The following is a 16993-nucleotide window of genomic DNA, read 5'->3' as shown; positions in this document are numbered from 1 at the left end:
ATTATTATTCAATCCAATGAGAGGCTCTATTTTCTTTTCTTTAGTTAAATCCAGGTGACCTTTTTTGACACAACAGTAAATATTAATAAACTTCAAACATTCCAAAGAAATGTTTGTCCATTTGGTATATTTGCAGTAACATACAATACTATGTTTTTATTTAATAGTACTAATGTAAAAGTAACATTAAGTGCATGCATATGAACTCATATAAACAATGTAAACATGCGCAGCTGTACAAAAATACCCTTTGAGTTTCAAAGTTAAAAGCAAAACAAATACAATATAGACTGTGTTACACTATCACAGTATAGATTGTTTTATTGTTTTAAAAATGATACTGATATAATCATGAACATAGTGTGAATCAGAAGCTGTGATGGAGATGCAGGCTGATGCTGAGCGCCCTCTACTGGACGGAGAACAAAAAAACACACTGTCCCTTTCTTCACAGTGCTTATTTACCTGTAACCCCCCCCCCCCTCTCTCTGTTTCTGCAGGTGTTCCTCTCCAGTCGGGTGTGTCCTCCCTCCAGCAGGGTTCTGGTAGGAACGGTTCTAGCTTCCACGGTTGTATCCGGAACCTGTACATCAACGAGGAGCTGCAGGACCTGTCTGGGATGATGCTGCAGGGGGGCGTGGTGCCCGGGTGCCAGCCGTGCCAGCGCAGTGTGTGTGTGCACGGGCAATGCCACGCTACCGGCCAATCAGCTTTCAGCTGCGAGTGTGAGCCGGGCTGGACCGGCCCGCTCTGCGACCAGCAGGTCAACGACCCCTGCCTCGGCAACAAGTCAGTACACACCAGTGTGTGTGTGTGTGGTGAGGATGGGGATTGGTCAGTGTGTGTGTGTGTGTGTGTGTGTGTGTGTGGTGAGGATGGGGAGTGGTCAGTGTGTGTGTGTGTGTGTGTGTGTGAGACTGTTTTAACCACTCTCTCCTCCTGTTCTCTCAGGTGTGTGAGGGGTACCTGTGTGCCGATAAACTCGTACTCGTATAGCTGCCGCTGTGTGCCGGGGGCGGCGGGGGTGCTGTGTGACGAGGAGGAGAGCTTCAGCCCCTGCCTGGATCTGACCTGCAAACACGGGCACTGCCACGTCTCCGGCCTCGGCAAGGCCTACTGTCAGTGTACCAGCGGCTACACCGGCCAGCACTGCGACAGAGGTACACACACACACACACACACACACACAGAGACAGTCACTGATGAGACAAATTATAGATTAATTTAAGATATTATAAATCAAAGGCATAGGAGTGGGTTTGACATTGGAGGGGGACACATTTGCTAACATGAATTAAACCCCACTTTATAGAAACTAAATACAAAATTATTTTTTTAGTTTTTATTTTTTTCTATTGAGAGCATTTCTCTTTTATTAAAGAAAATGTAACTTTATGTTTTATAGAGATTTTTGGCAGCACTTAATATAAACGTTAACCTTAATATAACCCAAATCCTCCTAGTCTGTTAGCAGAACAAGGCATTTCCCAAAAGCCGCGCTTTCAAAATAAAAGCTTATTTTAAAACAATTTCTGCTTTTTCTGCGGTATCAGTTTTGGTGGGGACCAACCCACCTGTTTCTGATATTGGGTGGGACATGCTGAGAAAATATGTTTCTGTAACAATGTAACAATGTAAAAAAAATATAAAAAAGAAAGAAAACACAATGAATAAGAAGAGTAAGAGTTTTATGTGTGAACAGAGTTTATCTGTGGGTTGGTTTTGAATGTTTAGCAAGAGTCACTTATGATCACGATTAAGTGATAATTTTTAGACACCTTTCTAAAAATGTATAAAAACTGAAAGTCTTGCTTTGTTTTTGTCTCCCCTCCACATGAAATCGCCATTTTCAAAAAACATCTGTAATGTGGAGATTTGTGAAAGCTCAGTTTCACTGTTTTCATGTGGATGGACAAAAAAAACGGACCTTAATGAAAACACTGACATCAAAAGACTTGCATGTTTTATGATGAATCTTAAATACCTCCGTACTTCATGTATAATTAACTACTCAATTCATAAAACCACGACTTCTACATGCATCATCTGTTCTGACTTGAATAGTAAAATAATGAGGGAGGATTGTTTATGGAGAGATTAAACCTCTGTGTTTCCTTTTTTCCTTCCTTCTGGTGTGTTAACGTTGTCTCACTTTATGAAGTGCTATCTATCGTCTCCTGCAGGGGTAGACAGCTCGTGCTCATGTTTTTGTGTGTTAAAGTGTTTCTCACTGTTCACTAACTCTAACACTAACTTTAACCCTTTCTGCACATTTAAAGCTGCCACTGACACTGCTAACGACCCCACTGAGGTCCGCCAGGTGAGAGTGTGTGTGTGTTTGTGTGTGTGTGTGTGTGTGTGTGTTTGTTGGAAGTGACATCTCTGCTCTTCCTCACTCACTGTTCTCCATGTTCTCATCAGATTATCATTAAGAGCATTATTCCCCCTAACCTCACTACAGAACCGGTATAGAACCTGTGTGGAACCAGATCTGTAATCGTGTCTCTCTGTCTCTCTCTAGAGGTGGCGTGTCGGGGAGAACGGGTCCGAGATCACTATCAGAGGCAGCAGGGTTACGCGGCCTGCCAGACCACGGAGAAAGTCTCCCGCCTAGAGTGTAAGGGCACCTGTGGGGGCGGGGCTTCCTGCTGCTCCGCCCTCCGCACCAAGCGCAGGAAATACACCTTTCAGTGCACGGACGGCTCCTCCTTCGTCCAGGAGGTGGAGAAGGTGGTCAAGTGCGGCTGTACAAAATGCCCGTCCTAAAAAAAAAACAGCAAAGATTAGAGTTCTAGTCTTCCCCTCAACTCGTCCCCTTTACTTCACTCATCCCCTTTCCCTCACTCATCCTCTCACTTGTCCCCTTACTCATCCCCTTTCCTTCATTTATCCCGTTAACTCATACCCTTTCCCTCACTCGTCCCCTCACTTATCCACTTAACTCATCCCCTTTCCCTCACTCATCCCCTCAACTCATTCCCTTTCCCTCACTCATCTCCTTACTCATCCCTGTTCCCTCACTCATCCCCTCACTCGTCCACTCATTCATTCCTGTCCCCTCACTCATCCCCTTTCCCTCAGTCAACCCCCTTACTTGTCCCCTCACTCATCCCCTTTCCCTCACTCATGCCCTCAACTTATTTACTCTCCCTCACTCAACCCCCTTACTTGTCCTCTCACTCATCCCCTCACTCGTCCTTATTCCCTCACTTGTCCCCTTACTTGTCCACTTTTTTACCTTCAGTCTTCCATTTTCCCCCTTTACTCATCTGCATGTCATTATTTGTCCAGTTTAATCCCCTCACTAGTCTACTTTTAATCCCTCATTTTTTTACTTTTGTCCCCACACTCACCAACCTTTTGTCCTCTCACTCGTCCTCTTTTGTCTCCTGTCTTGTCTGTTATTGTCCCCTCGTCCAGCTACACGTACTCGTTCACTTCCCTTCACTTGTTTAGTTTTTTTGTTATTGTTCATCTGTTTACCTTTTGTTTGTTTTTGGTCAGTGCTGGACTTATTGTAAGATACAGAACAAACCTATTTTTTATGAAGCAAAAAAAAAAAAAAAAAAACGTACAAAAATAGATTTTAGGACTTTGTTTTATTTGCTAGAACTGTGATTTTTGTTTAAGTTTATTTGTTCTTGTTGTTGAGAACGCCTCGCTGAAGAGAGGAGGGCGGATACACTCCCCGGTTCTGGTTCTGTTCTTGTTTTTTGTTTGTGTCGTTTTTTTTTTGTTGTTGTTTTTTTTTTTTACGGATTTTTGTGATTCGTTGTTTTTGCCACGACGACCGGTCAAAGCTTTCACATGGAGACAGATGCTGATATAAACCTGCTGGCATTGACGCATTGACCGTTTATTACACACACATACGCACACACACACACACACACACACACACACACGCACACACACACTCTGTATGTGACGCATTGTGTATTTATTGTATCTCCAGTACCGTCCCAGTACTTATCCTGTACTTCCCTCTTCTCCCAGTTAGAGTTACAGTCGGAGCCTCTTAATATATATTATTAATTTATATTCATCCTCTTAACGATGTAGATCACACATTAGCATACCGAGTAGCGAAACTAACATTGTGTTTCTTCTGCGGTTGGTTTGACCAATGAGACTGTTGTACTTACAGGATAAAAAAAAAACACGTGTCTAAACCGTAGTGGTGTTAAAATCTTCGGACGTGAAGTGTATATTTTTGTCGGATTTCCTTTAACGTTGTTCGGTGACAGAGACGTATTTTACCTTAGAGTTTAAACGTGTTCCCGTCCCCACTGTAACCTACCTACTACAGAGATTAGCGTTAGCGTTAGCTTCTATAGGTCAAAGTCTCCTTTAACTTTAACTTCTTCACTTAGAAATGAAAACTGTGACTTTTCTAAACTATACTACTATAACTCCCCCAAAACCCCGAGACCCCCAAACCCTGACCCCTGACTTCCCCCTTAACATGTTGCTGCTAAGTTGGTATTGTAGACCCGGGTGATGATGATGATGATGATAATGATGATGATAATGATGATGTTGTATTGTAGAAGACGGTGCTCCTTCACTGAGGAGCACATTATCTTACTGATCTTTAAATAAAAATGTTCCTTCCTTCTTAAACCTCCTGTAGTCCTGTGTGTGTGTTATTGTACGTGTTATTATGTGGTTATTACATTATTATTCTACAGCAGGAGGAGAACCTACAGCAGTCTGATCCGATTTTCATTATATCAGTTTTATCTAGATTGCTTATTGATGTGGCTTGGTTTAGAACGTTTCAGTGTGTCTTTGCTATCGTAAAAGCCGTAAAAAAAGACTGTTGGCAGGGTGTAATATAGCAATAAGCCTCACAGCACACATTGTGCAGGGTGTAAGATAGCAATGAGCTTCACATTGCAACCTTGCGCAGGGTTTAAGATAGGGCCCTATGTGTTTTGAGTTTTCAGGGTGAAAAAGTCTCAGACATATTTTTAAAAATATTAAAAAGCCTTAAAAAATGCTTTAAATATAGTGTACATAAAAAGCTATTCTAAGTACCTCTTCAGGCAGATACAGCAGCTGTGAGAATATGAGTGGCTTGGAATGATTCCCGGCCTGAATAAATGTCCCTGACGACCTCATCAAATCCAGAGTGAGGGAAGTGTGGGGGTCCAAGAAGAGTGCCAGTTTAGTTACTGCACATACTCCATACCACAGCAACCCAACTATATACCACAGCAACCCATGTATATACAACAGTAGCCCATGTAAATACCAAAGTAAACTATGCAGATACCACAGCAACCCATGCAGATACCACAGCAACCCATGTATATACAAAAGCAACCCATGCAGATACCATATATAGAAATAATTCTGCTGAAGCATGGTTGAAAAGCAATATCTAACGTTCATTTGTTCATTCAATTTCTGTGACCATTGTGGGTTTTTCTTTCATTAACCGAGGGGTACCAACAATTCTGTCCATGTGTGTCCAGATACCACAGCAACCCACGCAGATATGCTTGTAATGTCCAGACAGGCAAATTTGATTTATTGCACATAACAGTGTGGACAGTCATGTTAATGAGACAAACAACCTCATCAAATCCAGAGTGACAGGAGTCCAGGAGAACAAGAAGAGTAACAAAGGTTTGTTAACAAGTTTTGGAATATGTTGTATGTGCAGATGTACAAATAAAATGTCTGAGAATAAAAAATAAGAGACCACTTAAAAATGATGAGTATCTTTTATTTTACCAAATTGAAAACCTCTGGAATATAATCAAGAGGATAATGGATGATCACAAGCCATCAAACCAAACTGTACGGCTTGATTTTTTTGCACCAGAAGCAGCATAAAGTTATCCAAAAGCAGTGTGTAAGACTAGTGGAGGAGAACATGATGCCAAGATGCATGAAAACTGTTCTTAAAAACCAGGGTTATTTGTTGTTTTAGCCATTTCTCATTTTCTGCAAATAAATGCTCTAAATGACCTTTTTTTGGAATTTTGGGAGGAATGCTGTCTGTAGTTTATAGAATAAAACAACAATGTTCATTTTACTCAAACATGAACTTTTAAATAGCAAAATCAGAGAAACTGATTCAGAAACTGAAGTGAAATTGATTTTGTTTCAGAGCTGTATATTTTTATATTCTCTGCTTTTTATTTGTGTGTATGTGTGTGTGTGTGGTGTAAGTGTGTGTTTGTATGTGTGTATGTGAATGGTGTTTGTGTGTATGTGTGTAACTGTAGGGCAGCAGCAGCGCTGACTAATGGCTGAAGAGTGTACAGGGCTGTTATGAGCCTTGGAGCCGGTCACTCTCTCTCACACACGCTTCCTTCTGCTGCCCGGGGGACGGTCTGCTGCTGCTGAGAGGTAGGCGGCTGGAGCTCCAGAAACACTATAATATTTCTATTAATTTGTACAGATTATATTCTCTATATGCGGAGTTTGGGCAGAGGGTGAGTTAGCGGGGTCGGGGCCGCTGTGAGGCCGGCAGGGAGGCGCTGTGCTCGGGCTGGACTCGGGCTGAAACCTCGGTGCTTCTTGAGCCTTGCTAACTTCAGCGGTAACAGCTGTAGCTGGGTACGGGTTTAGAGGAGTCACGGATATTAATGAATAAAAACGCTTTAGCGGTTATAACAGCGCTTTAATTCGGGTAATTCGGATCACACGTTTGTTTCACGTCGTTTAAAACACTTTATAACACGCTGTTTAAACTCGGTTTAGCTTTAAAAGAGCCGTGTTCGCTAGCTCAGCTAGCGGGCCTGACGCCGGGCTCAGCTCCGCCAGCAGCCTCTCCGCTCTCGGTACTCCACTTCTAGAATGTTCCGCTGCGTTTTAAACCGAATTACATCCAACAGAACCGGTTTAAATGTCGATTAATTAGGATTAGCACAACTGTCAGTGCGAATAAAGGTTAAATAGCTATGCTAAGCTAAGCTAGCCTATGCTAAGCTATGCTAGCCTATGCTAAGCTAAGCTAGTTCACTTGATCCAGACTTTGGACACGTAGGCGAAACCCGGGCAGCGGGGCTCTTCCCCCGGGGTGACCTGCTCCCCGGCCCCGCTGCTCAAACCCGGCCGTGTACAATCTACCAACGCCTGTTCTCACCGCAATGTCGCGTTCCTGATTGCAGGAGGACGTGTAATCAACGTTCCCTTTAACATTGTAGATGTCCTTAAAGACGTCAGAGTTTATTTATTCCTTCACGTCGGTTTTACATTGACTCAACATTGATTCAACGTTGAGGTTTTGCTTGTGCTGTTTGTATTAAACTTTACTCAAAATAATTACATATATCTCGTTTGTATTCTGTTAATGTGGCATTTACTCTGTTCCTGTAGTGATAATGCTATTACTACTACTAATACTAATACTACTAACAATATTAAATATTTCACTTCACTATCACTACAGTTTTTGAAACAGTTTCTCTGATTTTGCTATTTATAGGTTTATGTTTGGGTAAAATGAACATTGCTGTTTTATTCTATAAACTACAGACAACATTTCTCCCAAATTCCATATACAAATATTGTCATTAAGACCATTTAAGTGCAGAAAATGAGAAATGGCTAAAAATAACAAAAACGATCAGAGCTTTCAGACATCAAATAATGCAAAGAAAACAAGTTCATATTCATAAAGTTTAAAGAGTTCAGAAATCAATATACAGTGCAATAACCCTGGTTTTTAATCACAGTTTTCATGCATCTTGGCATGTTCTCCTCCACCAGTCTTACACACTGCTTTTTGATAACTTTATGCCACTCCTTCAAGCAGTTCAGTTTGGTTTGATGGTTTGTGATCATCCAGCTTCCTCTTGATTATATTCCAGAGGTTTTCAATTTGGTAAAATCAGAGAAACTTATCATTGTAAGTGGTCTCAATTTTTTCAGAGCTGTATATTATCACAATATTATTGCAATATTTCAAAGTAACATATTCTAGAAACACTATTAAACTAGTCTTTTAAGAAAAAATAAAGGGCTTAAATCACAGTCAGTACACAGGCCATCATCCTAAAGGGGTATAATCAAATGATCTGATCCACTGAGGAAAATAAAATAAAGTTTGCCCAAAACATGGCTCAGGTTTCATTCAGTTTTGCCCCTGTTTAAATATTAAAATATTATTGAATCAAATAGACTCAGTGTATTAATTTTAATGGAAATGTCATTGTTTGGTGTACACTTTTCTGTTATTTTACTTGAGTTTGGTTGGCATATATTTATTATTTAATATTGTGTAAATAAAATCTGCCCCTGGTAGATAAGTCATGGAAAAGGGGAACAGTTTTAAAATGAACATCTAGGCAATAGAGATTTGGTAAGAGACATGAATAAGTTTGAATTAGAAATTTTGATTACAGGTTAAATTACTGCATCAAGAATAATTGTAAAACATTGGTAATCAGTTTACCAGAGTTAAAGCAATGGTTGAATTTAATGACAGAAACTGCTTTTTAATGAAAATATGTTAGCTGGAATGTCAAAACAGGGCATAACTAGAAATACGGCCTGACAAAACCTGTGGCAGCAAATAAAACTACAAGTGTAATACAAGCACACCACACCCCTTCTTCTGCCCAATCTCCTCCTTATCTGATTTACTTACTTACTTATTTATTTATTTACTATTAATATCATTTTTTAGTTCCTGGTTACATCTGACTCTATGGATATGCTGTCAAACTACTTATGCCCTTGAATCCAGAATCTAATTTTCTTAAAATGTCCCAGTTTTGTATGAAGGAAGTGTATAATAAAATTTTTAATTACAAAAAAAGAACAATAATAAGTTTGTGTGATTAAAATGATTTGACAATGCACACGATATTGAATAACCTGCACATTGGTTTGATAATTTATTATTATTTTTATTATTATTATTATTATTATTATTATTATTATTATTTGAGGGGAGCACCTTTTGTATAAATGCTTTCCCTGATAGCAATGCACATTAAAAAAGGCTTTTTTTTGTTGCGTTTATCTGATAATAAAAGAGCTTTAAACAACCTTTTATTTAACATTTCCTCCTAGGCATTGGTTAGTGTTGAAATTCTGACATTAAATCAATGTTCATTTAAAGGTTTGAATGCTTGGGGCTCTGACTCTATACTCACAATGCTCTGCGGTAAGAGATGCTCCCCTCTAATAACAGAAACAATATTAATATTCAGATTTACGTATTTTATTTTAGTAATGTTTAATACAAACAGTTCATATAAATACATAATATTGAATAAACCTAAAATTGAGGAACACAAATTATCTATCTACTATCTAAATGCTGTCTGGGTTGTGAGTGTAGAGTCAGAGCCCCAACTATTTAAAGCCTTTTATTGAGCATGCCTATGTTAAATATTAAATGTTAAAGTTTTTTTTAAAGGTTGTTTTTCCATTATCAGATTTAAAAGATGCAAATCAACCAAAAAAATAACATTTTATTAAATGTTCTTTGCTATCAGGGATGTTATTAAAATGGAATATAACCTTTTTAAAAGTTTAAAACAGTGTTTAGCAATGCAGACATTAGCGCTAGCTTGCTAACTAACTTGTCAGTAGGAGCTCCAGTGGGAGCTAACTCTTTGCATTGTACTGATGTTGTTTAAACATAGAAATGACTGATACTTTAGTGAGTAAATATGTAATCTGTTGAGTTTGGGCAGTTTTGGAACACAGACTAAGTTGAGTGTAAATTGTGTGAGTGAGCCATTTACCCATCTCCCATTGCGCTTCTGTGCCCAGCTCTTTGTGTAAAGCAGGACTGTTACTAATGAACGATTAGTCGACACTGAAATTGTAGTTGACATATTTTAATAATAACCATTGTTAATTATATTGACTAATCATTGCAGTTTTTAACTGTGCTCCACAGGCTCCTGTCGCACACTGTGAAGCCTCGGGCGGTCGTGATGTCGGAGCCCAAGGCGCCCACTCCGACACCGGGGGACACCTACAAAGGCTGGCTGTTCAAATGGACCAACTACATCAAAGGATACCAAAGAAGATGGTTCGTCCTGAGCAACGGTTTACTGTCGTACTACAGGTGAGTTTATCACTGTCTCACTGCGTGACCTCTGAATACCATACTGTCGTATCTAATAAAGATCGAAAGATACGATATTATCACAATACGTTGCCCGCGGTAACGATGATATCACAATACTGTGATACTGGACATATTACCAGATAATATTCTACAATACTTCACAGCATCTGTGTTACTAAAGTTTCACGGTGTATCACAGTATTTTTATTATTTAGCTATTTACATTTTTCTTTTTTGCATGATTGGCTTTTAAAATTCCACAATATATGAAGAAATCAGACTTAATTGTCAGAAAAACAGCTGAAGAATGAAAACAGTAGACCTTAAGAAAAGACAACAACTTTAACATGCCTTCCTTTTACAAAACTAAATATATTAAATAGTTTAAGCCATTAGAGGAATTATAGTATTAAAATCAGCCACAATTCCCTTCTTTCTCCAGTTAACAAATACGTTCAGTTCACTGTGCATTAAAATGATCCTACAAGCTGCAGTATTTATGTATTTAAACAGGGTTATAGTTACTGCTCACCTCGTGTCCTTGAGTTTTAGGGAGTTTTATCACTTGCTGAATAAATGATTCTGTACTCAGGACCGTTTCTGGGCTCGTCTGTAGGATAAAGTGCTGATCCCAGGCAGGATGGAGCGAGGGACGAGTGTTTAGGCTTCACTTAGCCTAGCTTCCAGTGTGTTAGCTTGTTTTGCTAACCGATATCTAGCAAGAAGTCCCAGCATGCTTCTTCAACTTTGGCGGTATAGCGATATGAGAAAAATGCATACTGGTTCTAATTTCCACTCACGATTCATACAGTATACTGCCCAGCACTACTGAAGAGGAATTACGCAGGGGCAAGTAGTAGAGAGTTAAGTGTACATATGTTTTAATTAAAATATTAATATTTAACACATAATCTAAACTATATGATGCATCTCTATTGATGTAATGTCCCATCCGTAGTCATAACGCAGCCCCCTGCATTTTAACCACAATTGAGGACTATCATGGGTCAAAGACAGCTGTCAATCATAAATAAGGCTCATTGATGATCAAGGCTAACCAAAAAGGCCACTAACAGTCATTATTTATTTTTGTACAACTGTTTTTCAACATATTTCCATTTCTTAGCCTGTGGCTGCAGGCTTCCATTCATAACAACCAGCAGCAATCTGATTCCACTTGTTTAATCAGTTAATCAGTTGGTCAGCCAACCAGCTGATAAAATCTGCTTCTGCCTGCGTGAACTGAAAACCTTCATCCAGGCCTGACCTTGATATCTTCCATTGTGATTCTTTGCATGTTTGTTTATGTATGAAACCAAAATCTTTAGCTATAGATTAGTTTTGCTGTAGTTGATGCATCAAAAGTGGTGCCTCCATACACGCAGAGCGGACGGACAGATGAAGAATAATATTAATCTCCAAAACTTCTATTAGTTAAAAGTCCAGTGTTGTTTTAAAAGAGTGCAATTGCATTGTTGGCAATAAAATTTGTGTGTACAGTAAGTTTCCTGATAATCACAAAAATCTGGTATTTAATATTTTTAAGACTCTGGTATTGTGCCTCCTAACTGGCAACCCCATCTTTTCATCACTGCTGTAGGCTGAATGGGTGGGGCTATACTGCTGTAAGCTAAATGAGCCTTTAATTATTTAACAAAATATTTTATTTTATTTTATTTTAAAACTGTTGACAGCTATGTTGCTGATTTATCATCCAAAAAAGAGGAGCGTGACATCTAAGTTTTACAAACCTCAATGTTGTAAAACTTAACTTGTCATTAGCATGAAGAAGCTGGCATGTCAGTTTTATATTAAACAGTTATTTTAGTTCAGGCCTGCAACAAAGTTATTTGGATAATCATTTGTTTTTTTTTTCTTTCTCAAATATATTTATTAATGTCATTTTTTTAATTCAATATCTATTTAATATATTTGGGATGTGTGGCAGTGCTTGCACTCACCATAGACCCGAGTTATTGTTTATTAAATTAGTTCCCAACTATTTTAATAGTCAATTTTAATTGATTAGTTATTTTTTAGGGTATTTAATGAATAGTAAATTCTGTGACAGACTATAATTCTGAGTAAAAGGCAGTATCAGGTCAGGGCTGGATGTGAGTGCTGAGTCTGGTTTTGGGTATTTGCTGGTTTGTAAGAGTATAAATGAGGCGAGACGTGATGAGAATGTCAGATCGGACATGTTGACGGTCCCTCGTGTCTCCATTCCTCTGATTAGCTTGATCACAGTGTGTTAATGTGGAGGGAGAATGTGGTTTGGTGGCGTCCCGCGGGGTCGTGTGTCGCCCCTCTGACAGGTGCGGGTGTTAACGGGCCGGGCGGTGTGTGTGAGGAGGAGGAGCGAGGGCCGGGGCTCGGCGGTGTCTGGTGGACGTTGCTGTTGGTCAGTATGACAGTATGAAGCTGTGTAAGATGATGCCGGTTAGCTGAATGGGAGCTGCGCCGCGGGGCTGGAGTGACGGAGGCGTCACATTCGGCTCATCCGTCTCTGTGAATTATTAATGCGGTGGGTGTGTGCGGGTGTTTGCGTGTGAGGACGCTGTTTGCACAAGATTTGGGTGATGAGACGTTTTCAGATCTGTTTATCTACATCTGATTATCCACTCCAGTACTTCACTACGCTTTTGTTTTCTATAAGGTTAAACAGCACACCAGCCTGAACTGCATGGTCAGAGCAAAATGAACACTTCACTTTTCTAAAAGTTTATTTATATATTTGTTTATATGTTTTAACCCATTGAACCCTAGGTATACAACTCAGTTATTAATCCCAGAGCAGAAACTAATGAGCAATGATTTACAACCATTTGCCTTAGCTTATTATGTGGAGTCCCTGTAGGGCCTGTAAAATAGATGTTAATTATGATAGTACTGTATGATTAACCTAATTTTGTTCATTTATTTATTTATTGATTGGATTATTCAGTTGTTTTTTTCCTAATATTGTCAATTTATTTACCTTCCTTTTATTAGTTTTACCCTTTTTCTTTCTGATTATGTGTAGCTTGTATGGAACATATATTTTTGTTCTTTTGTCTTATGTTTTTTTGCTTACGTATTCCTATATTTTACTTGGTTTTACCAAATTGTCTTCTTACTTTAGCATCACTTTTTGTTACACTGCCTGGCAGTTGGTCTGCAGGTTTAGGTTCAGCAACAGTATGTGCTGAAAGAATGAGGTCAGCTGACTACCTGAATATACTGAATATAGACCAGGTTATTCCATCAATGGATTTTTTCTTTATGTTCCAAGATGACAATGTCAGGATTCATGGTGCTGGAATTGTGAAAGAGTGATTCAGGGAGCATGAGATCATCATTTTCACACATGGATTGAGAGAGAGTTCACCACAGAGTCCAGATCTTAACCTCATTGAGAATCTTTGGGATGTGCTGGATGGAGAAGAGCTGCTTTGTGCAGCTGTCAGACTCTACCATCATCAATGCTGCTGCAAGATCTTGATGGACTCAGTCCTGTTGATTTTGATCTTTCACTTCTTTAAGTTCACCTTTAGTATTGTAATATTTTGTAATATTATTAATTTATGTTTCTACTTGTTAGTTGGATGTAGTAGTAGTATAGTTGTTGTTGTTGTTGTTGTTTACTTCTCCATTATGTCTGTTCTTGGCGTGACGCTGTGTCGCCGTCTGCAATAGTCTTCAGGTCATGTGACTGTCTTAAGGGGGTCATCTGTGTTCAGGAGGATCACAGGGGCTACTTAAGCCTACGTTAACTGTGCTCTGAGTGTCTCTGAGTGTCTGAGTTAGTGCTCAGTGCTGACTCACAGGCTCAACCACCGCGGCTCTGTTTCTCTCAGAGCTCTCAGCTCTCGTTCTGATAATTCAGGAGAACGAAACAGAAAGACTCTCACTGAAGTATCTAATCTCCTCTGTGATCACCAGAGAACGGACTGCCAACAGGTTTTTGTTACGGTTTGAGAGATTGTAGAAAGTAAAGTGCTGTCTGTCAGCTTTGGGGCGCTGGTGATGAACTCTCTGTCTATTAGAAAATGAAGGAGGAGGGGGGGGGTTGTGTATGACCTGTTGACTTAAGTTTTCTGATGATGGACAGAAAGAAACAGAACCCCGTGAGATACTGAAAAGAGAATCACTGGTCTGAATCAAAGAAGTTGGCAGCTTGTATTCATTTGATTGACAAAGGAGGTAAATCCAAGTACAGAAAGTAAAAATAAAGATGCAGCAAAATGATAGTTTGGGAGTGAAAGCAAGCAAAAACGAAACATTCTTTCAAATGATGACTACTTTTTTTTTATTTTATTTTTTTCTTGGCTCATTTTTCACCACTTGTACAATAAAAGTTTTTTTTTGTATGCTTTTGCACCTACTTTTTTTGGTCTGGACTTTTGGACTTTTTAGCTTGGTTCTGAACCAAAGTAACAGGTGTTAAAAGGGGCCTAAACCACAATCCAGACCGAAGGACCAAAGTTTGATTTCATGACTGGACTTGAACCGGTGCACAGGTGCTGCATCCTATCACATCATCACTCTGGAATTCACTGAGCTTCACTTTTACTGATTTACTAATGTTTGTAGAAGCAGTCTGCATGACTAGCTGCTGCTTTTATACACCTGTGACTCTAACACCATAATTCACAATTTAACAGTGTAGTTTATATTAATTGTATAAAACAGTGATTGATGCAGATGTGATGGATCACAGTATGAACCAATAGGGTGTCGAAATGGTTATGTTTATACTTCTCTACATCCAATCACAATCAGATTTTGTATTTGTACTTTGTTACATGACACCTCTGTGTTTTATGTCATGCAGATTAAGTAAGAACTATTGAATTGTCGGCTGAGTCAATCAGTTTGTATTGATCTGCAGGTAATCTTGCTGGATGTTGCAGTGTTTTTACAAAAAAGAGGGTGTGTCCCAAATCAACCAATTAATGAACTTTCTGTTACCCTTTAGTCCTCATTCCTAGAGCATGAAAAGATGTTTATTCTTATTCTTTTTAATTATTATTTGTTGGAAGGGTTGCAAGTCTAGTCTGAATTTTGTTTGTGTGCAGTTTAACTCAAGTCACCATGTTTACCATATACAGCTCTAAAAGAAATAAGAGAGCACTTAAAAAATATGATTTTCTTTGATTTCACCAAATTGAAAACCTCTGGAATATAATCAAGAGGAAGATGGATGATCACAAGCCATCAAACCAAACTGAACTGCTTGAATTTTTGCACCAGGAGTAAAGCCATAAAGTTATTCAAAAGCAGGGTGTAAGACTGGTGGAGGAGAACATGCCAAGAGACATGAAAACTGTGATTAAAATCCGTCTGTAGTTTATAGAATAAAACAACAATGTTCATTTTACTCAAACATAAACCTATAAATAGCAAAATTAAAGGAACTGATTCAGAAACTGAAGTGCTCTCTTCATTTTTTTTATCCAGAGCTGTAAAAGTGGTTCTCAGACCCAGTTCTCACTGTACCCTTGACATATTGCTCTAAGCAGTCCAATAAACCGTCTCTCTATCAAACACACAGGAAATGCACTTGGAGCCTTATCACAAATAGCTGTAAATAAACAGCCCTGAGAACCGTCAGCTCCTCCACAGCTTAGCCAGTCTGAACACAGTGATCCGGGGAGACCCTGTGCACTCTCTGACTTCACTTAGTTCATAATCATCCAAATTAAATTCACTCAGATCCATTCGTTTAGCTTATTAAAACAGCGGGAGGTCATCAGCACTGGAGACTGCATGAAAACAACATTCTTCAGAATATTCTGTGCTGTTCTTCAGTCTGATAACTAGACCTGATCTGATAAGTCTTGTGTCCTCTCTGCTGGTTGTTCCGGGTTGTGAAAGCACTCAGATAAAAAGCACAATTAGATTAGCTCTGATTATCATCTCCGTTCTTTTATGGCGTCTGGATGAGGCCTGTTCTGCGCTGCGTAGGCGGAGCAGCATTAGATTTGTATGTTTTAATTGCCCCACCCATAAATCCTCATGTGAGGAACTGCATGCACAGATTCATTTCACCTTACTTTACCTTTAGGACTGATCCTGTTTTTAGCCTGGCTAGCTCTCACTGTGAGTTTAAACTACCTCCACCATGTTTAAAAGCTGTACTTTAGCCTGGCTAGCTCTCACTGTGAGCTATTGGTGAAATTACCTCCACCATGTTTGGAAGCTCTACTTTAGCTAGCTTGCTTTCACAGTAATCTATTGATGAAACTACCTCCACCATGCTGGAAAGTGGTACCTTAGCCTTGTTAGCTTTCATTGTGCGCTACTGGTGAAATTTCCTCCATCCTGTTTGGAAGCTGTACTTTAGCCTGGTTAGCTCTCGCTGTGAGCTATTGGTGAAACTACCTCCACCATGTTTGGAAGCTTTACTTAAGCCTGGCCTATTGATCTGCTTCTAAACAGTATTTTATTACTTCACCAATAGGAGAATTAAATAAATAAGTAAATATTTTTGGTAAAAGTCATATTTGATGGTTGATCTAGCTGAGGAGTTTTTAAAAATGTTAAAACAAACTCTTTCTCTCTCTCCCCAGGACCCAGGCGGAGATGGGTCACACGTGTCGGGGCACTATAAACCTGGCCACAGCGAACATCGCTGTAGAGGACTCCTGCAACTTCGTCATCTCCAACGGCGGTGCCCAGACGTACCACCTGAAGGCCAGCTCTGAGGTGGAGCGGCAGCGCTGGATCACGGCTCTGGAGCTGGCCAAGGCCAAGGCCGTGAGGATGCAGGCTGAGTCAGGTCAGTCACAACTTGGGTTTACAGAGGGTGCACTGGAATCTGAAGTGTTCATTTTTATACTTTATTTACATAAATTAAATAGAACAAAGCGTTCAGCATCACTTAAATACTTGGTCTCAGTTTACTAGGCAGTTTTCTCTCTTATTTGAGAGAGGAGCTGCTGGCGCTGAGAACAATGGGGCGAG

At 39.5% G+C, this 16993-nt stretch overlaps 2 protein-coding genes across 15 annotated transcripts in view; both read left to right on the top strand.

The window, feature by feature from the left end:
- slit2 (slit homolog 2 (Drosophila)) overlaps window positions 1-4623 on the top strand; it is a 63448-nt gene extending 58825 nt beyond the window's left edge. For 9 of the 10 annotated variants that reach the window (XM_049472253.1, XM_049472258.1, XM_049472255.1 and 6 more), the window contains 3 exons: window positions 501-789; window positions 952-1160; window positions 2522-4623. In XM_049472253.1, coding sequence (XP_049328210.1) covers window positions 501-789; window positions 952-1160; window positions 2522-2766 — 743 coding nt within the window. In that variant the 3' untranslated portion in view covers window positions 2767-4623. Of the gene's footprint in view, window positions 1-500; window positions 790-951; window positions 1161-2279; window positions 2321-2521 lie in introns of all 10 variants that reach the window. The other variant, XM_049472262.1, reaches the window with a different exon arrangement.
- A 1593-nt stretch (window positions 4624-6216) lies between these two features.
- LOC103044970 (oxysterol binding protein) overlaps window positions 6217-16993 on the top strand; it is a 37643-nt gene continuing 26866 nt past the window's right edge. For all 5 annotated transcript variants that reach the window (XM_049472271.1, XM_049472270.1, XM_049472269.1 and 2 more), the window contains exons 1-3: window positions 6217-6363; window positions 9875-10045; window positions 16600-16808. In XM_049472271.1, coding sequence (XP_049328228.1) covers window positions 9912-10045; window positions 16600-16808 — 343 coding nt within the window. In that variant the 5' untranslated portion in view covers window positions 6217-6363; window positions 9875-9911. The remainder of the gene's footprint in view (window positions 6364-9874; window positions 10046-16599; window positions 16809-16993) is intronic.

This window comes from Astyanax mexicanus, chromosome 25 (genome assembly GCF_023375975.1).
Source record: "Astyanax mexicanus isolate ESR-SI-001 chromosome 25, AstMex3_surface, whole genome shotgun sequence".
Classification (NCBI taxonomy): Eukaryota; Metazoa; Chordata; class Actinopteri; order Characiformes; family Acestrorhamphidae; genus Astyanax; species Astyanax mexicanus.
This window is presented reverse-complemented; position numbering and strand designations above follow the sequence as displayed.